This window comes from Xenopus tropicalis, chromosome 4 (assembly GCF_000004195.4).
Source record: "Xenopus tropicalis strain Nigerian chromosome 4, UCB_Xtro_10.0, whole genome shotgun sequence".
NCBI lineage: Eukaryota > Metazoa > Chordata > Amphibia > Anura > Pipidae > Xenopus > Xenopus tropicalis.
Window position 1 is genome coordinate 123,074,340 of NC_030680.2, and position 27,994 is coordinate 123,102,333.

The following is a 27,994-nucleotide window of genomic DNA, read 5'->3' on the forward strand; positions in this document are numbered from 1 at the left end:
ACCTGGGAAAAAAAGAATAACACTAGCCCAATGTCAATTTCAAAAGTACATATTAAAAAAAATCTGTTTGCTTTTTTGAACAAAAAACATAATAACAATTATCACATTTGACAAAAATAATATGATATAATAAAGGTCTATCACTCAGTGGTTGGCAGACTTTTTTGGTTTGTACTCTCCTATAGGTCCAGTGTTTGGTCAGGGTCCTCCAAACTCATAACTATGTTACAGATTTATGAAATCTTCGCTTTATCAGCTACAGATAGATATTACTAGACTGGCTAGAGCAGCAAATCTCAAATCTCATCTCAAATCTCCCCACCTTTATGCTGGGCTTCCAGGAATATTTATGAATAAAACAGGTTTCCCACCCAATCTCACTGTAACTGGTCTTTATTCCACCCCCCTTACTACCACCAATCCGCAGGGAGGCAGCACAACTGAAATAAGATATAGAGCTGCACATTAAACTGCTAGAATGTTTTTTTTTACTGTGGTTTCCATTTACAGCATTTTTTGATACAAAAATATTACTGCACATAAAGCTAGAATGAATAGTTTCTGCCCCCCCAAGACCCCAGGGAGATGCACATTATTTTAAAACCTACTGGACCCTTTTCTATTGAGCCCCCAGCAGCTGCAAAGCCTGCACTCTCTCTATTTTTATGCCATTGAGTTACTAGAGATTTTAGAAACTTCCTCCCAATTAAAATGGCATATATTGAACCTGGGAGCATTTGTTTGGGTAGTATGCATGGCTGCAGGTTAGTTTTGGCTGGCATACAAAGGGTTACAGGTTTAGTTCCTCCATGGTTGAGCAAATATGTTTTCCTGTTTCGTAGTGTTGCTCTGTTGTGGTCGACTTCTCTCTCCGTCTCTCTCCGTCTCTCTGTATCTCGCTAGTTCCCTTTTCCCTCTCGGTGGCTGTAGAAGTCTCAAACAGAAGATCATCGACTTGATGAGAAATGCAGGCCATTAAATGTGTAGTGGTGGGCGATGGGTAAGTAGAAATGCATGGGGGGCATTCAGCGTAGGGTCAGTAATTGGTAAGTTATGGGGGTACGGTAAGGACATTCTACACCAAGAGAAGTTTACAATGTGCCTATAACTTTGCTTCCTGTCCATACGCATATCTTATTTTAAGAATCATTTTGTGAATATCTAGATATCAATGTGCTACCCAATAATGCTGCTCTTCTTCAGGGTTATTGATAGATGAGGAATGACTAGTTTATGAATGGTCAGAAATAGCTTTAGGGGAAGCAGCCATGTTGCTTGATCACTGCCCACAGAGTCACAGACCTGTGAATATAATTTATGTACTGAGCTTTATATACTGTAACATTTACTGTACCTCTCCCTATGTATGTTAAGGTGTTGGTACACTATGCCCCCTATATATAGACCCCCTCTGTCCTACTTAAGCACCTTGAGACATGGATCTTCTTTTTCCATTAATGCTTTCTAAATGTTACCGGCTATTGGGCTTGCCATAGGGAGTAAAAGACAATGCTTTGGAGGGAAATACAGACATATATGTATATATCCCCAGTGCCAGTTTGAGGGTAGGGCAGGAAGGGTATGCGCCCTGGGCCTCTAATGCTACAAGGGCCCAGTGGGGGAAATACTGATGGAGTACAAAACACATATTTTGCTGTATATATTATTTTCAGTTTATACATCATGGAAGTTCACCCTGCTGCCTTCAGGTTTCTGTTGAACTGTACCTTTCAGCATGTATGGTAGACACTGGGTGTTGTTGTTTAACAACAGTGGGAAAGTCATGGGTTAGACATTTCTACATTGAATACATTTTTGCCTTACGGTAATGCAAAGGGTCTTCATATTTCATACCAGCGTATAGATGATGGTGTTGGTGCTGCTCTATTTGCCCAGAGGCCTGTATGATGTGTGATGCTATGTGAGGGTTACAAAGGTTACATTGTGATGTATGATTACATAGCCATGCTGTATGTGACAGTTACCTAGGGGAAATCAGCACAATATGAAATATTGTTATTTATATGCATTACAAAACCATTACCCTTTATCTTATATACTATCTCCATATACAACATACAGACACTTCTGTTTTAACTCTTTGTAGCTTTCCAGAAAACTGCCCCTGGCACCCCATGTTGTCTTACAATATTATCCATAGATTTGAAAGGGGAACAAATCCCCTGTGTTTTTTTCTGTTTTACAGTTAATTTTTCCTACTAAATTAACCCATTGTTGGATATAAGTAATAATATATAAAGGTTTTCGGCAACATGTGCAAATGAGGCCATTTAGATATTTACACAAACCATTTTCATCATGTTTTCTATACCCTGAGGTAGCGCACCAGCAGAGGCTGACTTGAAGTCTAGAATAAATGGAGAATTTGAGTTTTTTCATGGATTAATTTGATGGAGATTTTTACATTCACATTTTTCAATAAATAAGCAAAACATTTAAGTTTAATAACATTTGAAATGAAAAAAAACTCAATTCACAAATTCAGAAATTGATAATAAGCCATAAGAGTTTATAGTTATCCAAAAAAAACCTTTCTTTTCCCATATTGCTCTGTAATTCCCTGAAACCCCTAAAGTTTAATGTTGACTTAGGTACCTACCCAATAAAATACTCTGTTGCCTAAAAGATAATCTAAATAGTTTCTTAATTTTACTATTTATAGATTCTACTTTTTTATCTAAAATAGTCAGTTGGTTCTATTCAAGTTTCCTTCCGTGTTTAAGCAACACCAGGCCCCAACCGGAAATATTAGCTCCCACCATCATCTTTTCAGTCTCTGCCCATACTAACGCCTTGATGTAACAAGCCTTCGATGCATTTATCTGCGCACTGAACAGGAAGTTGAGGTGGGGCTGGTATAACAGCTATGCCCGTTCAAGCTATGAGTGCATTGGCTTTTAGGTGAAGGCCCATTGACTTCTGGGTGTCAGCATTTTGTGAGCCCATGTGTTCATGTGTCTGGCCTAGGGAGTCAATAATAATGTCTGTGTAGATTTACTAGGGCTGTGTTCCCTATTCTACTGTATAAAGATCGCGATGAGAAAGTCCCTCAAATGTTTTTTTTTTTCAATCAGGAAGTAGATAAAATAAAACACAAGCATCATTGCTACACAATCTTATGTAATGAGAGAGACAGAAAAATAAATGATGGGGGTTGGGATTGAAGAGGTTTGAAATTAACTAAAAAAGGAAGAAGGCTAAGAGGAAATACTAACAGATAAAACACATTAGCAAATGGGATTTGAACATTTAACAGATATGTTAACATCTTTGCTTTTTCAACATTATTTTCTAATATTATGGGTAGTATATTTTCTCTTCCCAACTCTTTCTCATACTTTGTTATGTTTTGTTGCTTTCATTTATTTTGCCTTTCTCCTGTTGTCACACTGTGTTCTGTCTGCGACTTCTGGTTCCCTCTACCCTCTTTCATTTTCACATTCTGTACTCCTTCTCTCCTTCTTATCTCAATCTCCTCGGCCGTGTTGCTGCCCAGTTCACCCCATTACCATTTCTTTCCTCTTTCCCCTCCACCTGCCCCTTTCTCCCCCTCTCCCATGGGCTTTGTTTTCTTTATCTTTAATATGATTTGGCTTTGTCCCTTTCCCTTTGGCAATCATCTTGTGTCCTGTGTTGCACGTGTGATATTACTCTAATCCCTTATGTCCCTTATTTTTATCTTCCTTTTCTTCAGCTGCTTTTGATTTCCCATTTTTCCAACCCCTGTTGTGTTATTTACCATTGCCTTATTGCCCTCTCTTTTGTTTTTTTCTTTAGCCCTTCTTTGTTTTTACTTATTCCTATTTTTGTTGCGTTTGTCTCATCCACATTTGCTATATTCTACTCTTGGTTTCCTCAATCTCCTTTCTCTTTTGACAGTATTGATCCCTTTTATAATCTTGCTTCTTCAGCCAGAAAGATTATAACATGTCCGAAGCCAGTATTTTGTCTGGGCTTGTTGGCTTGTTTCTGCGGATATGGATATTGGCGTAACAATCAAGGAAGCAGATCCCCACGGTCACAGGGGAAGAGGGAGCCGGGAGCCAGGGGGCCAAGGCTGTGGGGTCTGCTTCACAGTTCCCTCTAAGCTGTGGACACACAAATTTTGAGGCCAGCGTGAAGAGCAATCAATCAGATGAGATGATTGGTTTTAGAAAACAAATCTGTAAAAGCTACATGTTGTTAAGGGGTGCTAAACTTTGCACCTATTATTGCATAACCCTAATGTGCATTAAAGGCAAATGTACCCATGGGCAGAGTGATTTAGCTAGTAATGGTATTTCCTATGGAGTATGAAGCAAGGAAACCCTAAATATCTGACCATGTGTGGCCTCATTAAGAAGACAGAGAATGTAGACTTTAGTTATAATAGAATATTAATAAGAATATTGCAAGAATAGGAAGAGATTCAGGCCCTGCTATATAGTTGCAAGATGCATAGAGTCATGTTATTTGCATTTTGATTCTTGACACACTTTAGTCCCCATAGGCACAGGCACTTAAAATATACCTGTGCTCTCTCAGGAATATAGCAGTGTTCCATTTATGATGGGTGGGCTGGTGCTGGTAAGTGGGAGAACCCTTGGACATCCATGGCATATCATTCAGGGGTGCAAGCCGATCGGGTTCAAGACTCGGTAAGGCATTGTACTTAGAGCCTAATACATGAGTACAGGGCAGCATTACACCCACGGCACCTTGTGCCTGATTTAATGCAAGGTACAAAGGGGCATATTTATTATAGTGTGTAGGACAGCATCACTGGTGATGTTGCCCATAGCAACCAACCAGCAATTAGTATTTAACAGTCAATTACAAGTTAGAAAACAAAAACAAAGATTGCTTGCTAGGGGCAACATCACCGATGATGCTGGCTTACACACTATAATAAATATGCCCCAAAGTGTAGGCTGCACTGAGATCCCATTGGCACAAGTGATTCATGGATAAGCCCTGAAGAGAACAATTTTGCTTCCTTTTTGGCCACCAGCATCCATGATATGTGTAAACAAGAGTTTACAAGAGTCTTACCAAACATATATATAAATGAAATAAGGAGTCACAAGGAGATCCATTTGACCATTAAAGGCACAAGGTCAAATTCTGAGGTCATGGAATTCCAAGGTGACTTTTAATATCTTCATACTATTTAAGGGGTAGGTCATGTATTAAAAATACACAAGTTTTAGAGAATCATGTGATACAAATTAACTGATGACATCGCTAAGAACAGTTTATAAAGATATAATTTATAGAATATTCATGGCTCTTGTGTATTATATATACACTCTGGACCAACCAAGATTTTACTTAAGAAAGCATCAATTAGGGTGACAATTCTTCTGCAAAAAACACCAAGCAAAAATAGGGATCTTTAAAAATGACATTAACAAATGACTGTACAGTTCCCAGTGTATTCATTTGGGAAACAACTGCAATCTACAAAGTCACTGTCTATGTGGCTTCCCTCGGAGGCTCTAAAAGCAACAGAAAGGGAGTAAAGGCCATTTAAGCTTTGCACTTAACATGCACCAGGCAAAGGATTTAGAAACCACAGAGATTTCAGCAACTGGCAAAAAGCAGAAATGAGGTTAGCTAAAATAGGAACACATTGCTAAAATAAATGAAGACCAACCCCACAAAAATATCTTTATGGTTAAAAAATGAGCATTGGATCTGGATTTGCTGGGAAAGTTAAAAAGGTGCTGACTATTTTCCTTTCTGTCTGAGGACTTGTATTGTACAAATGCAAATGGCTTAAAGGGAAATACATACAGTAACATACATACGTATGCATTTATAATGCAAAATCATTTTGGGGGTTAAATAAAAAAACAAAGTTTGCCCAGGAGCAGTAACCCATAGCAACCGATCAGCAGGTAGAATTTACTGGCGTTTTTTTTTGGCGTTTTTTTTACAAAGTATTTTTCAGAGAAGTTTTTGCCCTTGATCCCCCTCCTGCATGCCACTGTCCAGGTCGTGGCACCCTTTAAACAACTTTAAAATCAGTTTTCTGTCCAGAAATGGCTTTTCTAGGTTTTAAAGTTCGCCTTCCCATTGAAGTCTATGGGGTTCGCAAAGTTCGCGAATATTCGCGAGTTTTGGCGAAAGTCCGCGAACGGGTTCGCAAACATTTTCGGCGATGTTCGCTACATCACTATTGTCAAAGCCTTTGTTGCACAAAGGTTGCAGTCTGGAGCTTCATCAGTGGAAGAGTTTAGGCTGGTAGCAACATTTATAATATGCCAAATAATAATAAACAAATTTAAGACATACTATTTTGTGGAGCATTACTTATTAAAACCAGTCTTCCTGTGATGTCTCTAGACACTGTCAGCACTTGAATTACAATTTTGCTTTAAATAAATAACACTAATAGATTCCCACACAGATTCCTCTGGGAGGACAAGTTAATCTCAGCAATGTACAAACAAGTTGAACTGACCCAGAGAATATAATAGTCTCTCAGCGCTATAGACTGTTCTATAAACAAATAGGCAATTAATAAGGATAATAAATCTTAGTTCATACAGATCTCTGCATGATGAGGCACTTGAGCCAGATCATAGAATGAGCTTATAAGGAAAGCTAACAATTCTGGAAAATAATTTGTTGAGTAAAGTGGAGCAATCTACAGAAAAGGCTGATGGAATCTGTGCATTTCTTCTTTTTACATTTCTGATACCTCAATCATACTCAATCAAAATGAGAAAGCAGGTAAGCATGCTACAGGTATGGGACCTGTTATCCAGAATGCTCGGAACCTGGTGTTTTCCGGATAAGGGATTTTTCTGTAATTTGGATCTCCATAACTGCTAAAAATCATTTAAATATTAAATAAACCCAATAGGATTGCTTTGCCTCCAATAAGGATCAATTGGGTTGGGATCAAGTACAAGGTACTGTTTAATTATTACAGAGAAAAAGGAAATCATTTTTAAAAAATTAGAATTATTTCTAATATAATGGAGTATATGGGAGATGGCTTTTCCGTAATTCAAAACTTTCTGGATAATGGGTTTCCGGATAAGGGATCCTATACCTGTACTGTACTATACAGATATGGAGCTGCATAGCAGAAGAACCAGAAGTAAGCCATGATGGATCATGGAGACCTTTGCTCTTATTTATTTATCTACCTTGGAACAATGGCTGCGTTGGGGGTCCCCAAACATTGGCCAGAGATTCACTTGTTTTGTTTCACAGGATCTTACTAAGTGAATACAATTTTAAACCTCATTTTAACAAACTGTAATGAGTTAAATCCATGAGTTCGGTTTAAATATCATCGGCCTGCTACTGGAACACAGCTTCATAACTGCACATGACTCATCATTAAGGGGGAGATTGTTCCCATAGACTGTAAATATAACGAGCAGATCACAGGCAAATACCGCTTAAATCCTTTAGAATAAGGAACAGAAAAGAAATCACAAAAATAGCTGTGCCTATAGCTTAGAAATGTGATGATTAAAAACACGGAGAGGGTTCAGTGATGTGAATTGACTAAGAGCTGGATATTATTATCCTTTATTTAGAAAGCCCCCAACATATTAAACTCTGCTTTACAGAGATTTTTTGTCCTTCGCATTGCAAGGTATCTCCCAGTCTAAGTTCCCTGCCACAGGCGCATACACACTAGGGCCACTTTCATCAGGAGCCAATTAAATTGCTTGTGTGTTTCTGGAGTGTGGGAGGAAATCAGGGGAGTGCAAACAAACCCTAGTCCGGAATGAAATCCAAGGTCTCAATACTGCAAGGCTGTCAGTGGCAGAATTCTCATGCTATTGCTGATGCCTCTTTGACAAAAAACCTAAAAGTCTCAATCAAAGAGCTAGACTTGGGCTACAAGACTAATGGAATTTACTATGGCACAGGCACAGGGTTTGTAATGGCACAACTGTGAAGCACATACAAACATAACATTAATAATGAGATGAGCTGTTTGCCAAACCCTAAATCACATTGATCAGCCTGAAACATATCTCTAAAGAAGGAAGTGCCTGTGTAGATATGATTTGCTCAGTACTTCTCTATCTACATCTATCTTTCTCTCTCTGTATACTCATGCAAGGATTCTGGTGAATTCAGAAACCTCACTTTGGTGATTTTTAATAACAAAAAAACAGGGCAATGCTTACTTTGTCTTATGAAGGCATAACTTTTGAACAAATTCTCTTTTTTGAAAGAAAAGCAATGCATATGTCTATTTTTATAATGTGTAATTGTTCAGTTTACCCCGTAAGAAATTACCACCCCTAATAACATGGTCTCCATGTCACCTTACATGAGAAACTGTAAGGATTTGTGTTGATAAGAGTATACCGTACAGTACCCTGTTACTTATTATGTATATACATATTTAAATCTTCTAGTTTAGTCCATACACAGGCTGAAATTACCTGCCAACTCAGCCAATCCAGAATCAGTAGCTTATATTGATGTATTGTGTACGACAGGGGTCCCAAACCTTACTTGTCAAATGTAAAAAGAGTTGGAGAGCAACACAAGCACCATAAAAGTTCATGGAGGTGCCAAATAAGGGCTAAGATTGGCTATTAGGCAGCCTCTATGCACACTATCAGCTTACAGGAGGCTTTATTTGGTAGGAAATCTTGTTTTTATTCAAGCAAAACTTGCCACCAAGTCAGGAATTCAAAAATAACTCCATGGTTTGGGGGCACTGAGAGCAACATGTTGCCCCTGAACCAATGGTTGGGAATTACTGATGCATGGGGACAAAACATCAGTATGCCCAAGCATTATCTGCTTGGTAATTGGTCAAATACCTGCATGTGTCTGCTGTTGAGCAAGGGTGTTGTTTTACAAATGTAACCCCTATTTGGCGGTGAAAAGAGGCAATACCAGCTAGATTGGCTTTAGAGCATGGGGTACATAGGACTCTAACACACAAGATGGAAATATCAAAGGGTTGTAGCTCAACTACAACTCCCTTAGGCTGTGTGCAAAGTAATTGAAAGAATGAAAGCCAGAAGGTTTTTTTGCAGTAAAACAGAACTGAACTTGTTTATTTGTCAAAGACAAATGATCCACTGGGTTATGCAATACTCACTCAGAGGAGTTAGCAGGTATAGGCACGGAAGGTAGAAAGTTATGGTGTCCACTGGTTTATCCCACCTTAGCAGAGTGTGGGCAGGGTAAAGACAGCCAAACAGCATGGCACCACTGTGGAGAGTAGTCTGGATAACTATCTGGGATCCTTAAGATGAGTACCTTAGTGGTCACGGATCCCAAACAGCCAACAGTGGATCAGGGATAGGAACTAACATGACACCTGTGTCTTAACCATGGTCCTACATCAAAATACAAGTTTAAATCCCGAAATGGGTAAAATTCGGATTAGATATGATAATTTCTGATGATCGGAAACGTCACGAATATGCTTTTGAAAAAATCGTAATAGTCACGATAATATCGTATTGGTGATCCGAAAGTCACTACATTTTTTATCCTAACGATCGTAAACAGAGGGAAAACCTTTCTGACTTTGATCCTTCTGTGCATGATTTTGGAAGCCTCCCATAGGGCTCAATGGCTCTCTGCAGCTCCAACCTGGCCCAAGGAAAGTCTCCCATAGGGCTCAATGGCACTCTGCAGCTCCAACCCGGCCCAAGGAAAGTCTCCCATAGGGCTCAATGGCACTCTGCAGCTCCAACCCGGCCCAAGGAAAGTCTCCCATAGGGCTCAATGGCACTCTGCAGCTCCAACCCGGCCCAAGGAAAGTCTCCCATAGGGCTCAATGGCACTCTGCAGCTCCAACCTGGCTCAAGGAAAGTCTCCCATTGGGCTCAATGGCACTCTGCAGCTCCAACCCGGCCCAAGGAAAGCCTCCCATAGGGCTCAATTGCACTCTGCAGCTCCAACCTGGCCCAAGGAAAGTCTCCCATAGGGCTCAATGGCACTCTGCAGCTCCAACCTGGCTCAAGGAAAGTCTCCCATTGGGCTCAATGGCACTCTGCAGCTCCAACCCGGCCCAAGGAAAGTCTCCCATAGGGCTCAATGGCACTCTGCAGCTCCAACCTGGCCCAAGGAAAGTCTCCCATAGGGCTCAATGGCACTCTGCAGCTCCAACCCGGCCCAAGGAAAGTCTCCCATAGGGCTCAATGGCACTCTGCAGCTCCAACCCGGCCCAAGGAAAGTCTCCCATAGGGCTCAATGGCACTCTGCAGCTCCAACCCGGCCCAAGGAAAGTCTCCCATAGGGCTCAATGGCACTCTGCAGCTCCAACCTGGCCCAAGGAAAGTCTCCCATACGACTCAATGGCACTCTGCAGCTCCAACCCGACCCAAGGAAAGTCTCCCATAGGGCTCAATGGCACTCTGCAGCTCCAACCCGGCCCAAGGAAAGCCTCCCATAGGACTCAATGGCACTCTGCAGCTCCAACCTGGCCCAAGGAAAGCCTCCCATAGGGCTCAATGGCACACTGCAGCTCCAACCTGGCCCAAGGAAAGTCTCCCATAGGGCTCAATGGCACTCTGCAGCTCCAACCTGGCCCAAGGAAAGTCTCCCATAGGGCTCAATGGCACTCTGCAGCTCCAACCTGGCCCAAGGAAAGCCTCCCATAGGGCTCAATGGCACACTGCAGCTCCAACCTGGCCCAAGGAAAGTCTCCCATAGGGCTCAATGGCACTCTGCAGCTCCAACCCGGCCCAAGGAAAGCCTCCCATAGGGTTCAATGGCACTCTGCAGCTCCAACCTGGCCCAAGGAAAGCCTCCCATAGGGTTCAATGGCACTCTGCAGCTCCAACCCAGCCCAAGGAAAGTCTCTCATAGGGCTCAATGGCACTCTGCAGCTCCAACCCGGCCCAAGGAAAGTCTCCCATAGGGCTCAATGGCACTCTGCAGCTCCAACCCGGCCCAAGGAAAGTCTCCCATAGGGCTCAATGGCACTCTGCAGCTCCAACCTGGCCCAAGGAAAGTCTCCCATAGGACTCAATGGCACTCTGCAGCTCCAACCCGGCCCAAGGAAAGTCTCCCATAGGGCTCAATGGCACTCTGCAGCTCCAACCCGGCCCAAGGAAAGTCTCCCATAGGGCTCAATGGCACTCTGCAGCTCCAACCCGGCCCAAGGAAAGTCTCCCATAGGGCTCAATGGCACTCTGCAGCTCCAACCTGGCCCAAGGAAAGTCTCCCATAGGGCTCAATGGCACTCTGCAGCTCCAACCCGGCCCAAGGAAAGTCTCCCATAGGGCTCAATGGCACTCTGCAGCTCCAACCCGGCCCAAGGAAAGTCTCCCATAGGGCTCAATGGCACTCTGCAGCTCCAACCCGGCCCAAGGAAAGTCTCCCATAGGGCTCAATGGCACTCTGCAGCTCCAACCCGGCCCAAGGAAAGTCTCCCATAGGGCTCAATGGCACTCTGCAGCTCCAACCCGGCCCAAGGAAAGTCTCCCATAGGACTCAATGGCACTCTGCAGCTCCAACCCGGCCCAAGGAAAGTCTCCCATAGGGCTCAATGGCACTCTGCAGCTCCAACCCGGCCCAAGGAAAGTCTCCCATAGGGCTCAATGGCACTCTGCAGCTCCAACCCGGCCCAAGGAAAGTCTCCCATAGGGCTCAATGGCACTCTGCAGCTCCAACCCGGCCCAAGGAAAGAGGAAATGATTGGGTTTAAAGCCATAGGGGCAGATTAACCCTATGGGTCCCTACACAAAGGGTGTGAATTCTACGTGAACTTTTACATGCCAAAGTTTTACATTTGAGTTTTTTTAGTTTTTTGCACATAATAAATATTGAACATTTGATAATCTCAAATGTTGGGAGTTTTGGTGCAAAAAAATCTGAACATTGCAAAATGTGGCCCCCAGGGGTATTCAGCCTATGTGCCTCCAGTCTGTGGCCCCCAGGGATATTCAGCCTATGTGCCTCCAGTCTGTGGCCCCCAGGGGTATTCAGTCTATGTGCCTCCAGTCTGTGGCCCCCAGGGATATTCAGCCTATGTGCCTCCAGTCTGTGGCCCCCAGGGGTATTCAGTCTATGTGCCTCCAGTCTGTGGCCCTCAGGGGTATTCAGTCTATGTGCCTCCAGTCTGTGGCCCCCAGGGGTATTCAGCCTATGTGCCTCCAGTCTGTGGCCCCCAGGGGTATTCAGCCTATGTGCCTCCAGTCTGTGGCCCCCAGGGGTATTCAGCCTATGTGCCTCCAGTCTGTGGCCCCCAGGGGTATTCAGCCTATGTGCCTCCAGTCTGTGGCCCCCAGGGGTATTCAGCCTATGTGCCTCCAGTCTGTGGCCCCCAGGGGTATTCAGCCTATGTGCCTCCAGTCTGTGGCTGCTGGTGGGATTCTGAGGGTTGTAATATAACAACAGTTAGAAAGTTGCAGGCTAGACATCCCCAAGTTGTATACTGAAAATATAGACATGATTACATTTAACATATTTTCTAGCACCAGCATATCTGTGCAACATATAGGGCTGTGGCAGATGGGGAGATTAGATGCCCGCAACAAATCTCCCTTGTCGCGGGTGACTTATATCCCCTATATGCCATCCCACCGGCTAGAATGTAAATCACCGATCGGATGGCATACGCGGTGCTGAAATCGCCAAATTGCCTTCTCTCAAGGCAACTTCGGCAAATCGCAGCGCCGTGTATGTCGCGGCGATTTACATTCTAGTGGTGGGATGGCATATCGGGGAGATTAGTCGCCTGCGACAAGGGAGATTTGTCGCCGCCCTTACAGAAATTGTTTATCATTCACGTCATTCCCCTGCCCAGAGAAGCTTACAATTGAATCCATATTTACACACAGATATACACTAGAGTCAGTTTCCCAAAGAACCAAGAGGAAAGCCATGCAAACAGAAGGAGAACATGCAAATTCCTTGCCGATAGTGCTCCAGTCCAGATAATATTCCCTTTCAGGTATAATCTAGAATCTAGATAGTTTCGCCCAAGGACCTCATGGTAAATGGCACCTTTGTAAAACCCTACAATCACCCCTGTATATGACCAAATGTCCCTGTTAGGCAGCATTAATACAGCAAAAACCTTGCAGATAAAATTGTGATTCATACTTTGAGGATCCTACCCTTACGGTCTCTGGGGAGTGCGATGCTCTGCGCTGCTTCCTGCTCATAAAGTCTGACTTTCTACTTCTGCTTTCAACATGGAGCCCTACAGCAATGCTCTGTTTGATCACAAGGTCCTTATGCGGTGTCACAATTTACTTTACTGAAAGCATTTCCACTGGCGGCACATTTTTTTCCACTGAATAGCATTTCTTTCCCGTTACAGGAATATTACAGTATATTGGGCAATTCTGGGTTTATAAATGTCAGATGTTTTGCAGGGTATTTATACAAGGATACTCCAAGGATATGTCCAACGGACTCCATTTTCAACTAAAAATAGTTTTGTTAATCCAGAGAGATTGTCAGGATACTGTCACTGTAGTAAATGCATTTCTCTGCCTTTCAGCAGAGATTCCCTATTCTGAGACAGTTTGTTATTTGTCTTCATTTTCGATTATTTGTAGTTTTTGAATTATTAAGCCTTTTGTGCATCAGCTCTCCAGTTAGGAATTTCATCAGCTATCTGGTTGCTAAGGTCTAATTTAAACTAGCAACCAAGCAGCAGTTTGAAAGAAAGACTGGAATATGAATAGAGGAGGGCCTAAACACAAAGACAAGTAATACAAAGTAACAATAACAATAAAACTGTAGCCTCATTCAGCAATAGTCTTTTGGCTGCCGGGGTCAGTTACCCCCATTAGAAAGATGGTAAAAGTCAGAAGACAAAGGCAAATAATTGAAAAAATATAAAAAAAATAAAATAAAAAATGAAGACCAATTGAAACATTGCTAAGAAAAGGCAATACTATAATATACTAAAAGTTAACCTAAAGGTGAATTTCCCTGACTTGTCTGTATCTTCTCTTCTGCAGAGCTGTGGGTAAAACATGTCTTCTCATCAGTTATACAACCAATGCTTTCCCCGGGGAATACATCCCGACTGTGTAAGTATGTCTCTGAAGGTAACCTCTATGTAGCAGTCTGTATGGTTACATAATGGCAATGTCTACTGATGTCAGACCAATATTAAACCCATGTATCATATTTGCCATGGTCTTTTTTTTCTCCCTTTAGATTTGACAATTATTCAGCGAATGTGATGGTTGACAGTAAGCCTGTAAACTTGGGTTTATGGGATACAGCTGGCCAGGAGGACTATGATCGACTGAGACCTCTCTCCTATCCCCAGACAGTATGTATGGGAAGGGGCTTTGGGGATACTATTATGACACTAGAAAGATGTGGTTTTCTGCAGAGCTAGGTTGAAGCAATGAGCAAGCATAGGGAACATTTGCCAATTCAGCCAGTACCCTGCTACTGCTCCCACGTCCATTTCTACATGCTGAACTGCGGGTGGGAGGCAGAAAGTGGAAGTTCTACAGTAATGTAAAACAAAAACGTGAGTGCCTTAAAGGAGAAGGAAAGGTAAAAACTAAGTAAGCTTTATCAGAAAGGTCTATGTAAATACAGCCATAAGCACTTACAGTACTGCTGCACTGACTTCTCTGTCAAAATATTAGTTGTGTCTGTAATTCCTGTGCCAGAGACACCCAGTTTTCTGCTCTTTCCCCTCTCCTGCTCCCCCCTCCCTCAAGAATGCTAAGAACTCACCCCCCCTTAGGAATGTGGATCTGAGCCAATCAGCAGGAAGCTGACTCATAGTCTAACTAACTGAGCATATTCACTCGATCTGGGTGTCTGTGCAGGAGTGAGGCATTATGGGAACTTTCTTTACACAGCTCAGCGTTTTTTCTTCCTGTTTGGCTTTGGATCTTCTGAACAGGTGAAATATGGGGAGACTTAAAGTGGACCTGTCACCCAGACATAAAAAGCTGTATAATAAAAGTCCTTTTCAAATTAAACATGAAACCAAAATTCATTTTTATATTAACACATCCAAACCCATTATAAAGGCATTTAAAAATCACAGCTGTCAATCATATATCGCTTGCCCCGCCTCTATACCCTAGGCATAGAGGCGGGGCAGACATTAACTGTAGCTTTCCATTCAGCACTTTCTAGATGTCACTGCACATCTCACATTCCCAGGCCCGGATTTGTGGAAAGGCCACAAAGGCCTGGGCCTAGGGCAGCACAAGTTTAGGGGCGGCATGCCGCCCCGCCGCAACAGTTTTTTAAAATTTGGCTCCCATACGGAGCAGTCGGGACCTCTCCCCACTGCTCCGTATGGGAGTTTAAAGGTGCGTTTGGGAGAGGGCGCCGCCGCGATTGCGCATGCGCACTCTTGCGGGGGGCGGGGCCGGGGGCGGCCTCGGGGCGCCGGCAAGTTAAATCCGGCCCTGCACATTCCCCCTCCCTCCTCCTCATCTAACTGTGTAGTAGCCAGTGCATGGGCAACTGGCCCCCCATTCTGGCACATAAGCAAGATTTTGGCATGATACACAGCTTGGCTTCATAACAGTGTCCACAAAATGGTGCCTGCCTGCTTGCTTTGATTCAGTAATTCCAATACGGAAGGAAACAAGATTTATATTATTTATATGGCGTAAGTAAAGTTTATTTTGCTCAACTAACAATATAGAAAATAATTTGGAGTTATTTCTTAGGGTGACAGGTCCCCTTTAAGGGCACTATTGAGAGAACTGAAGGTATGCCTGCAGCTTGAGATTAACTCTTTATTAGCCTTTCCTTCTCCTTTAAGCAAGGAGAGATCAAGCAATGGCATATTGTACTATGAGATCTTCTTATTAATGCAGCCAAGGTATCTTAATTGTCATCAAATTCTATACAAAAATCAAATTTAACTTTGCCACTCTGCTGTGCTCTCTTATGTGTGCAATCCACCATTTCCTTCCTCAAAATGCAGAATTATTTCCCAGAGTTCCAGTGTTACAAGGAAAGGCTACAGTAACCCCTAGTTAGTAAAAGAACCTTATTAAAATGCAGAACATTTCCTCTCCTGAAGCATGGGAACTGTGTATTAACCACTGATCCTACATCTTTTATAGGATGTGTTTCTGATTTGCTTTTCCCTGGTGAGTCCGGCATCTTATGAGAACGTCCGTGCCAAGGTGAGAGAATGATTTTCATGATGCGTTGCAGAGAATGACTCCCCTGATGCACAAAATTCTCTTCTGTATTGATTTTCTGTATTGGCATAGTTTAGAGAAAGGCAGAATGATTTCAACACCTTTGCATTTCCACATCCAACTCTATTACTTCCATTTATTATAAATTAAGAATGATTCATTATTTACTCTGCCTACTGATTGGGCCCCACTTTATTCATACAGACTTACGGATATATACCTAACGGAAACATGACAGGCACATCCCATGAATAAACATTTAGTATCATGGCCTTCAAGCTGCCTGCCCACTTCAGTGCACTGGGCCTCCCTAGAGCAACCTACGTACAATATGTGTGGAAAAGTTTGAAAATAATACACAGCACTAATTTCTATACCTAAGTTTGTCCTTGCCCTAAATGATAACCTTCTTCTAATGGAATGTTAACAGGGGCATTTAAACGGGTACATCTTTTCCTTTGAGCCTCCATTTTGTGATGGGCTGTGTCCCTCCCTAGCATGTATGTGTGCCCTTGGTTTGTTTGTGTGCACTGTGAATTGTATGATCCCAGGGGGAGGCTCTTACTACTTAAAATGGCAGTTTTCTATTTAGGAGTACCCAATAGCACATACTACTAAAAAAGTACATTTTTATGAAAATGGTTTATTTAGATGTAGCAGGGTTTTACACATGAGCTGTTTTATTCAATATATTTTTTATAGAGACCTACATTGTTTGGGGGGTTATAGTTTCCCTTTAACAACTGTATACATTTTTCTTTTAATATTTAGGACTGTTAATGGGACATGCGCCAGTGCATCTGTGCCCTCATTTTCTGCCTCTATGGCATAAGCTTTTAGGTAAAGTGCTTCACCGTGGGCCCAGAATACCAGGAATGAGCACATGCTTCTCAGCATTTCCCCTCCATTCTCCAGTGCCTCAGGCTTTAGTGAGATTTGTTGTCCTCATCACAGTCAGCCCCAGTAACATATTATATATAATGGTCTTCTTTTCCATTCTACTCCAGCCTGCAACTCCCATGTTCCCCCCATTACCCCCCATCCACCTTATCTGAAAGACTTTTTGCCCATCATTTCCTCCTGACTGAAATTCATCATCCTCACTCTTTCCAGCAACTTCACATATTTCTTTTAGCTTTACCAGAATTCAGCTGTAATATGTGTAGCAAAGACCAATCGTACATTATTTATGCCCCTTTAACAAGGTGAGATATACAAAAATGTTCTCCAAATGGTACTTCACATGAGTGAAAAATTAGGCCACTCTGCTGCAATCAATTTCCTTTAATCCCTGTGAAATCCAAAGCTAAAGCTGGCTTAAAGTATTCCTGAGGATAGCATATAAAAAGCTTTCTATCATACCAATAAATGTAAAGGACACTCAAATGTATCTGCTGAATTCTGCTTAGCAGAGTGGGATACATATGCTGCTCTAGTATTATGGTATCTCTCTGTACATTCAATGGGTGAATGTTGTACTCTCTGCAGCTATTGCTGTATAATAACATTGCTGACCATTTTATCATTATCATTATTGCCTTCTAAAGAGGCTGAACCAAGTGTTCAGTGTTATGTAAATAATAATAATTACACTGCCTCTATGAAACAAACATTTAGCCACCGCATTGCTGAACTAAACCAATGGTGGCGTATTCCTTTACCTCCTGGTGCATCTGTGGGAAGGGCATGCTTTTTATGTGAATGAAACATTCTCATTTCTTATCTGAAGCCCTGTGGGCAGAATGACTTGCACCAGGTCCCGAGAGACCCATCCTACAAGTAGGGGAATTATATTCAGGGTCGGACTGGGTGGTGCAGGGCCCACCTGGGTTGGTGCCCCAGGGGCCCCACACTCCTCAAGATGCCCCTCATCAGCAATGTCCCCCACCACCCGCCCAACATCCTCCCCTGAATCTGCTTAAGTGAAATGCGTCAGGAGAGGACACCGGCGGGCAGGGAGCGGGATCAGGTGTGGGCCGCCGGGGCCCACTGGGTTTTTTTCCCGGTATCCCAGCAGCCCAGTCCGACCCTGATTATATTACCATATCTGTGTATGAAGTGATGATCACTATAGATCCTGGTGTAAAGATTGTGCTAGTATCCCTTTTCTTTTAATCTTGGGTTGAGGGCTGTTCACCAACAGCTTTAACTTCAAGATTCAAGAAAACTTTATTGTCAATACAACTGAACAGCATATTGAAATCACGTTTCACTTTAGCCCCCTCATAGTGCCAAAAAATAAAAACAATATAAATAAATTTAAAAAGAAAACAATAAAGTACATAGCAATACTTCACAGAAATTTGGGAGTTTAGAAAATTTGTATCCCAAGTGGCATATCCATATCCATGTGCAAACACACATTTACCTAACCTATAATCCATTTGCTCAACTCATTTCAAAAGTGTCATGTACATATTATACAAATGATCACAAAAACAAGCCTTTTATATTAATAATCATAAAGTGGCGTGTACATTATGCTAGTATTATATTAAAACATTAATATAATACAAAAACTTTTTCACTTTTTAAATTTACAGCTTAATCTAACCCCTTTACCAAATTTCTTTAACAATGAATTAAGAACCGTGACTGCTCGAGGAAGCTTTTATATTGTTTGACTGTAGCTGTCCAAATACTACAGAATCTTCTACCAGATAATAAAGGAGAAAACAGAGTCTGAGATGGATGGGAAATATCCTCCACTGTGCTATTTGCACGGCATATAATATGCTTTCTGTACAACTTTCTGACATACATTTCTGTACTTTATGTGAATTTCAGTGAAGACTAGTGATGAGCGAATCTGTTCCGTTTCGCTTCGCCGAAAAATTCGCGAATCTTTGAAAAGATCCGCGAAACGGCGAAAAATTCGCGAAGCGGCGAAAATGTCGTGCGACAAAAAAAATTGTCGCCCGCGGCTATTATTTTGTTGCGCGGCTATTATTTTGTCGCGCACGGCTCTTGTTTTGTCGCGCACGGCTCTTGTTTTGTCGCGCGGCTCTTGTTTTGTCGCACGGCTCTTGTTTCGTCGCGCGGCTCTTGTTTTGTCGCCCGCGGCTCTTGTTTCATCGTGCGGCTCTTGTTTCGTCGCCCGCGGCTCTTGTTTCGTCGCCCGCGGCTCTTGTTTCGTCGCCCGCGGCTCTTGTTTCGTCGCGCGGCTCTTGTTTCGTCGCCCGCGGCTCTTGTTTCGTCGCCCGCAGCTATTATTTTGTCGCACGGCTCTTGTTTCGTCGCCCGCGGCTCTTGTTTCGTCGCGCGGCTCTTGTTTCGTCGCCCGCGGCTCTTGTTTCGTCGCGCGGCTCTTGTTTCGTCGCCCGCGACTATTCTTTTTTGACGCCGCGACAATTTTTGGACGTGCGGCGAATTTTTCCGCGGCGAAATTTTTCATCCGTTTCGCGAAACAATCCGCCAATGGCGAAACGCGGAAATTCGCCGCGAATCCATGCCTGGCGAAACTTTTCGCCCATCACTAGTGAAGACCTATAATCTCAGCTAAATGAATCAGCCCAATGTCCACGTCTGAGAAATTCACTCTTTGTTTCTTCTATATCGTGTCCTCTTGTTCTGTTACAAGAGCTATAATCAATAAAGACAAATCTGAGTCATGCCACGTCTTTCTTTTGCCTTAGCTTCACTTCTTTATATTCCTACTATTGCCTTTTATTCCTTTACAATATAAGATTTAGCAGATTATGTCCGCAGCTTTCTAAAGAAATCCCATTTGTACCTCCACTTAATGCATACCCATTTTCAAACTTTTCTACTTCTACAACATTGATTGAGATAAAACCATTCTCTCTCCCCTAAAATCCACCACATGTATTTTGAGCCTCAGTCCCCCTATAAGTGATTACGTTCTTCACTCCAATTATCAACATATTTTTATAACAGCGGTTTCTGAGCACCAAGTAAAATCAGCAATAAAAAAATAAGAATAACAGTAAAAATAAAGCCCCACTGTTTGTTTGGGGGGGTTGCTGGGTGTCAGTGACCCCAGCTACCACACAGCATTTTTAGCAGGAAGGTTAATAATCTATAATCAAATAAATACTGAAGACCAACTAAAGGTTGATTACAATCGGTTATTACATGGAGTAAACCTTGAGAGAGAACAAAAAGCATGGGAGAGCAATGAGTAGTAACATTTATGTAGGTGGTGGATGATAAGAAGAAGGGTAGAGACCTGAAGAAGTGGAAGTGGCTGAAAATCCAAGGGAAGCAATTAAAGAAGTTGTCCTCACAGCAAATCATTCCTCCTAAACTTGGAGGAAAATCTTTTGTTTATTAAATATTTGGAAATTGGTCATTATGTATTATTATGAATGAGAACCAAAAATAGGGTCTGTATTTTAAAGGAACACCCATTTCCTGACATAAATTGACCATTTGGGACTTTTGCAATAAAATTCTAATACACATTGTAGGGTTTGGAAACCCAAAGATTGGTTTTACTTTAGACTCCATGAGTAGAACAGGTAGATCTAAATCATGTGCCATACATTGCATCATGAATGGATGATTTTTTGTGTTATCATGACTGAAGCAGAGTTACTGGTTTCAGCATTTCTTTTCTAAATGTTTTCATTTTCCTATTTCTAGTGGTACCCAGAAGTGAGACACCATTGTCCCAGCACACCCATCATTCTTGTTGGAACCAAGCTGGATCTGCGGGATGACAAAGAAACCATTGAGAAACTTAAAGAGAAGAAACTGTCCCCAATCTCTTACCCACAGGGTTTGGCTCTGGCAAAAGAGATTGGTGAGTTGTGCAGAATATGCCCTATGGTGTTGAAGAAGCCCCTGTATAGGGCAAATACATGTCTTATTGACAATTTACTTTAGACATGTTTTTCTTGCTTTTGAATAATAATCTTATTTGCTGGCACATGTCATTTTAAGGGAATTAATAATATCCTGTCCTTGGAACTTTTTTCCCTAAAGAGGCAGTCAAATACTTGGAGTGCTCAGCCTTAACGCAACGTGGCCTAAAGACGGTATTTGATGAGGCTATCCGAGCGGTGCTGTGTCCCCCTCCTTCGAGGCCTAACAAAGCCAAATGTGTGGTGCTTTAAGGTAAGTTGGGAGAGTTGATAATGACTAGCTGTGCTCCCTAGGCTGCCATTCTGAAGGGTATTCCTTTTAAAGTTGGAGCCTAGGGAGCACATCTAGTCTTTATCTGTTTCTTTTCATTCTATTTTTTAATGTTTTATTATCTATATAGAGTCAATATTTACCTGCATTCATCTGAGCTCCTGTCTGTTCTTTCCTTCTTCACCATCTAAATAGAGTTCTCTCCCCAGTTCTTTGTCTCTGTAGCTGAGTTTATCTTCAATCCTGATTTTTTTTTGCTGTTCAGATCTTATTATCAAATGCCTATTTTTAACCTTAGTAACTTCAATGCCATTGTGGTAGCCCAGACCCCTACTCAATGAATTTTCCAGGATGGAAATCACAATACCACTTCCTAAAGGTTCTGACTCTTGAATATGCATTTTCTCATTATAACTGCATTTGGCACCTGATGCCAGTGAAGCAGGCTGGTATATAGATCCACTTTACGGAACTCAATCGCTTGTGTCTGTAGTTAATGTGATCGTAAGAAAGGGAAGGGGCACTTAATTTTCTAAGTCAGTAAATAGGGGCTTAAGGAACTCTTCAAATCAATCTCACAAAGCTTGGACTCTTGTTCTGCTTCCCTCATATAACAATTGTCCCTCCCTAGCAACACTCACTATTCCCCTTCCACTTTCTTCTCTGTCTCCAGATTCTAAGTACACAACACACAAAAATAATAAGCAAAATGTAATAAATCATGAACAGATATAAGGAACTACATAAAACTAAATATGATCAGCGTCAATGGATTAATGCCTGTCATGGGGAAGTTTAGCTGCAGGTAATCTCAATGGCAAGTATAATTCAGTCAATCACTTGTACTGAAGGGCCAGTAGTGGCTTTGGTCCAGCAATGGGCAGCAGCAACTTAGACAGCAAGACTTAAGTTGTATTTCCTACAAAATCATTCCCTTACAGTCTCATTTTGCTCCAGCCTTAAAAAGAAGATTGAAATTGCAATTACCTTTTAATATTGTTGCAAAAAATGACATTTCCAAGACAATCTGAAACTGGCCTTCTGTATCTATTATGAGTTTGGCGCTATGAACTCTGGCCATAGCAACCAGTTATTTATATGCATGTATGTATGTTCCAATGGATAACAAAAAGGAAGTAAAACATTAAAATAATGTCAATTCTAGCTTTACAATGAGTATGGCCAGAGTCACTGGGCCTAGCAAGCAGATAGCAAAGTTTGACCTTGGAGAGAAGAAGCACACAAAGGCAAATCATTTAAAAATTACAAAACTAATTAAAGCCATTGTTGCCATTTGAAAGCCAAGGTTATATTAAGGTTTATAAAAGGTCACTCTCAATAATGAAACACCACAAGAAAGTCTCAGACAAACATTACAAGCAACTCACTATTCAAGCCTCCCCATGTGGCTGAAAATGTGGTCCGTGGCCACAAGTTCATGACCAGTTTACAGACATCATAACAATGGTCACCATAGTCACACTGCAGTATTTCCAGTAATATCAACCAGAGCAAATATGCATTTAGGGCTCTCACTGAACTGAATCTAGTCTAGGGTCGGAAGTCACCGAATGTCTGTTAATCAGATCAGATTCCAAACTCACAGGCTCCATCTATTATCTTTGTAATGGGAATAGCACTAACTACATGTTTGTATGCTCTGTCTTCTCACATGTAAACAGTTCTGGCTAAGCCTATTAATGTCATGACTCCTTGGTAGTATAGCCCTTTTTGGTTATTTTCCACACTTGTTCTTATCCTGAAACTCTAATTGAGCACATGGCATATGTAAAAAGTAAAATTTATACCTGGGTCCCTTTAAATGGGCATATAAAATTGGGCCCTAGGTATAGTGGAGATCTTCTACTGCCAGTGGGATATCTCTCCCAGAGCTGTCTTTAAGGGCCCAAGGATTATCTAACACATTGGAGTTCGTCACAGGCCATTACCAGTAGGTAGGTAAATGGGGGAGGGGGGGCAGCAGGTACAGTAGGGCAAATGGCACATGTAATGCTTAATATGAGTGCTACAGAAAGTACCACCACTAAAGACAGCCATCTGTGTTTACCGGATAACCAGAGCAAAACTGTTTCTGTCCAATGCTGTTGTTACTAAACCTCCTAATAATGCTTGGACCATAGAACTAATCAGGCCATAGGCAGAAGCCGTGTTTATAAATTGTTATAAATTGGTGCCAGTAATTTCCTGGTCTTTAATAGGGAGCCTCACCTTGGCCTCTTTTCTTAACATTTTCTCCAAGATATTATCCCGCTATTCCATTTTTCATAAGATAAAAGCACCTTATTCCTATGTACACTACATGACCATCTTTATTAAATACCATCTTCCCTTTCTTTGTCTAGTGGCCATATGATTTATTTATTTCCAAAACCCACCTACAGATTATTAATACACAAATAAAAAGCAATTGGTATGAAATCTGAACTCTGGCATTAATAACAGGCATTAATGACATCTGCATTCAGCAGTTCACTCATGCCTTTCTATGTCCTTTCTCAAAGTGCCCTCTAGGTGGCACTGTAATAAACTCCTGAAGAAATGCATATTTGCATCCACGCATCTGTTAAACCAACGCAGATATATTTTACAGAATTAAAACCTGCCACTAACTTATGATATCATTGCTAAACAATACCTGTCTAAATATTATGCCTCAATAGTAATCTGCCTACAATTTTCCAGAGTAACAAAGGAAAACACACACATAATGTAAAAAATGTTTCTTATATGGGAATTATTGTTTTCCTTTGCACAAAGTTAATATATGTTTCAAGAACCCACAACGTGCAGCGCAGTGTACCGTATATAATAAAGCTCCCCGAAAATAATACCACCTTCAAGCTGCTCCTAAGGGAGTGCAGTGCACAGTTAAGGTTCACAGATAATGCTAAAATCATTACCATGGAAAACGATATAAAATGACTAAAGCAACAAATGGAGAGAAGTCCCTGCCCTGAAGAGCTTATTGTCTAAATGAGTAAATGTAAACACACAGAGATGAGGGGGTGGCTCGAAAGAGCAGGAGTTCTAAGTGCTAATCTCTGCAGCCGAGAGAGAAGTTGCTCTTACTGGGAGGTTAAGCTTCAGTTAAAGCAGATGTTGCAGTCACTAGAGGAGAAATGGAATAATAAAACAAGAGGCAGGAGAGAAAGGAGAGCAGAAAGGGTGGGGGGTGCACATGCCTAGGTAGGTGCAGATAAGTGAGTGTTTACAGGGGGATATGGGTAAGTGGTGATGAATGCTCAAGAAAAAGTATAAGAATGATAAATACTCAATAATTATATATAAAGGGCAAGTAACACACAGACAGGAACCAAAAAAGCTTAACCTAAGTAATACATTTTTAGCTTCCACTTACTTTGAATCCTTACTTTCAGGGAACCCGCATATGCAACTTTCTTCATATTCTTCTCTAGTTTAGAACTTTAGAAAAACCCACTAATGCCAGTCAGTATCTATGTAAAGAGTAGTGGCAGAGGGGAGATTTTGATTCTTGTCCCCCTTGGCCATCTTCGGAGGCAAGAATATACCTGTCAAAATCCCCACCTCCATTCACTTCTATGGAGACTGATAATTTTTTTTTTATAGTTTTTAAATAATTCTCCTGCTTCTTCTGCCTCTTTCCAGCTTTTAAAGGGACCAAACCAAACACTTGCTCTGTGAAGCTACATTTATTGTTATTTTTTTTTATATCTTTCTATATTGAACACTAGCAACCAGATATTAGCTGGAATTCCAAACTGGAGTTCTGCTGAAAAAACACACACCCACACAAATAATAAAAAATCGAGACCAATTGCAAATCATCAAATCCCTCTCTACATACTAAAAGTTAATTTAATAATGAACAGCCTATTAAAGATGATCTGCTTACAGTAGTGGAGCTAGCTGGTTTCCAGGATACTTGGGAGCCCTGTAGTTACAAAGGCAAAGAAACCATAGGAACCAGTCAGTGACCAGGCCACTAAACACTCCTCCAAGGCCAAAACAAGGGATAATCATACTCAAAAGTTATAAATCCAAAAGAAACATTTTAGGCTTTGTACATGGGGTTTGTTTTAATGGATAGTAATAAAGACATTATTATTTTTTAACGTTTTTGACTGTTGCAGACTTATACTGTATGTATTTTATTTACTAGGCCACTAAAAACTAACAGCTAGTTGGCTATACCTGCACCTACTACAGTCCAACTGCAGCTTTAATATCCTTTCAACAGGCACAGCAGCTGCCCGATTCTATTGCTATTATAGTCTGCAATGGTTTTTAAGCTTCTCCCTTTTTACAACGGGATGCAATCATCTCTGTTAATTTTATTCTTTAAAGTCCTTCTTGTTCTTTCTCCATCTGATGTATCTCGCCTCTGATTTCCTATTCTGGCCCACATACACCAAGGAACACTAAGGAATTAGCTGTGACTCAGAAGGCTAAACACACTGAACTCTTAAGCTTGGTTCCATTTCTGCTCCCTCCGATGGCTGAATTCTAATCATAGTTTATTTATGAAGAGACAGGCTGTGCCGCTCCGGAAAATTGGGACAATATGGATAAATAATACAAAGAAGCAACAAACTGTCAGCAAGCATGGCTTGCCTTCTAGAACAAACCTCCGAATATTTTTTAGCTTTGGGCACCAAATTAGTTGAAACGCTCTGATATTTTCTTCCCATCATTACTATTAATAGCCAATCCAAGCAGATATTTTAGAGCTCAGTATGTTGTTAAACAGATGCCTAATTCTTATCAAAATCCTTCCTAAGCATATAATTTCTATTTGAGCTTGCAGGATTGAATCTATGGATTTATTGATGAAATGGGTGCCTCAGTGCAGGGTGCCCTGGCTTTAGCTGCAGATAACAGATAACTCTATCCAAGGGCAATACTAATATTCATACAGAACAGTTGGCGACCATATGCATGCTTTAATAGGAATGACTTTGGTTGAATACATATATACAAAAACCCCAAACATCAAGAAGCTTCAGGGAGCAGTGATATTACATAAACAGCATTACATACACATTCATTTATCACACTGCAGAACTCTATTGTGGTGCCTGGGGGAAAAGCCTGTGCAGTGTGCACTGAAGCATTACTGCTACTGTGTAATGCAAGTCTGGAACAGAAATATGAGTTTTTGTACCCAAAATGATGCTATTGTTTATTTATAAATATACATATTAGGTGTTGTAGTGCTCCTCTTTATAATCCCTTCCTGGCTTTTCCAGCTGCCCTGTAGTTTCCTTCAATAAAGTCATTATTTTCTATGTTTAATATATGTTTATCAATGTTTCAAATCCATAGTATACTATACACAAAGTTTAGTCATAAAAAGCACATAGTGCTATTTATTAATAACACAAAGACACAAGGGGGCACAAGTGCCCTACAAGTGCCCCTAAGAGCTCACCTACCAAGCACACCTGAATAATGGGTAAGTTAAGGTATGCTGGGGGGGCAGCCGGGGGGATGTGCCTCCTGTTTCCGCCCTCTTGCATGGAGTGCTGCCTAATGCAGGAGGCACTCTATTTAAAGGGAAAGCCTGGGCTATTCTCCAACAAAATACCCAGTTGCAGTTTTTTTTTACACTTTCCACACTGCATTCTGCAACATAGACATATACCCTGCATGTGTGCACTCGGGGGACAGGAGGCTTGGGGTGTACTTAGGGCACCCTGCTCTGACTACATGAGCCAGGAACAGGGACCAGGCTACACAGAGAAGACAGGTTTCTTGTTGGATAAGTGTACTAGTGGCCCTTGGAGAGCTGAGTCCCTTATAATGGCTACAGCTTCCATGCTTTAGCCCTTGGTTTTTGACTGGAAGTGTAGCCTAGCATAGTTTGGCTACTTTTTTTTAGAATGGGATCCACACTGACTCTGATTTAAGAGTCCGCAATGCAACCCAATGCAGTGTTTATTATGTCAGATGTTTTTAAACTGCTTCTGTCTAAAAATGAACCAGGTTGCATTGCTGTGGAAATCAGTTTCATTGTATATAAAGGGGATCATGGGGAACTAAGCCAAAACAACATGGCGACTCACTTTTAGGTCCTTCTATCCCAAAGGTTTAGAATCTATGCCTAATTACCAACATATTTAAGTCTTTATATGACTGCTGATTTCATTCCAACCCAAAGGTTTAGAATCATTGCCTAATTACCAAATTACCAACATATTTTTGGGTTGAATTCTTTTTATCTGACTGTCTGGTTTTAACTTGTCTTTTTGTAGTTTATTTTTCTGTCCTGTTTAGTTTTGTTTTCTCTGATTTCTCATGTCTGTTTTTATATGCTCCCTTCTTTCTGTAACAGGATATCAGAAGGGGTTTTTCAGTCAGTTCCAGGAGACACTCAATGCACTGTGGACTTCCTACCCTGATGGTTATAACTCAAACTCCCTTCTTACCCCATATACATGCACCCACAATATATCCTTTTGCTTTGTCACATGAGCCCCACACTCCTATTCAGCTTTAATCATGTTTATTCATAAAATTACTGTTGTTCTGTTCAAAAATAAATATTTTATTGTACTTTGTCCTTCTCTGGTGAAGTGTGTTTCATTGATCCCATAATGAGTTTGCTACAAACATGGCAACAGCGATCTAATGACACCAGTAAGACAATGTGCAGCCGTTTGATTCAGTGGTGAGCTTGCTATGCATTGGAATGCACTGAGCCTACGTACATGCCGTGCTGCTGTGCCTCTGCGAGTGAGAGTAAGCAAGCAGGCTGAAGGAAATGAATGGGGTAGGATGGATGCATGCGGAAA

At 41.5% G+C, this 27,994-nt stretch overlaps 1 protein-coding gene across 2 annotated transcripts; it reads left to right on the forward strand.

Moving 5' to 3' along the window:
* The first annotated feature begins 857 nt into the window (after window positions 1-857).
* Window positions 858-27,762, forward strand: rac2 (Rac family small GTPase 2). Of its 2 annotated transcripts, none has more exons than XM_012961000.3 (7): window positions 858-1,000; window positions 13,926-13,997; window positions 14,128-14,245; window positions 16,023-16,085; window positions 20,709-20,868; window positions 21,051-21,182; window positions 27,535-27,762. In XM_012961000.3, the coding sequence occupies exons 1-6, from the start codon at window positions 966-968 to the stop codon at window positions 21,179-21,181; spliced, it is 579 nt and encodes a 192-aa protein (XP_012816454.1). In that variant the 5' UTR covers window positions 858-965; the 3' UTR covers window position 21,182; window positions 27,535-27,762. The 2 variants fall into 2 exon arrangements, with proteins under 2 accessions (XP_012816454.1, NP_001011285.1); NM_001011285.1 differs by lacking the exon at window positions 27,535-27,762 and adding an exon at window positions 25,363-26,495 and having other exon boundaries at window positions 915-1,000.
* The last annotated feature ends 232 nt before the right edge of the window (window positions 27,763-27,994 follow it).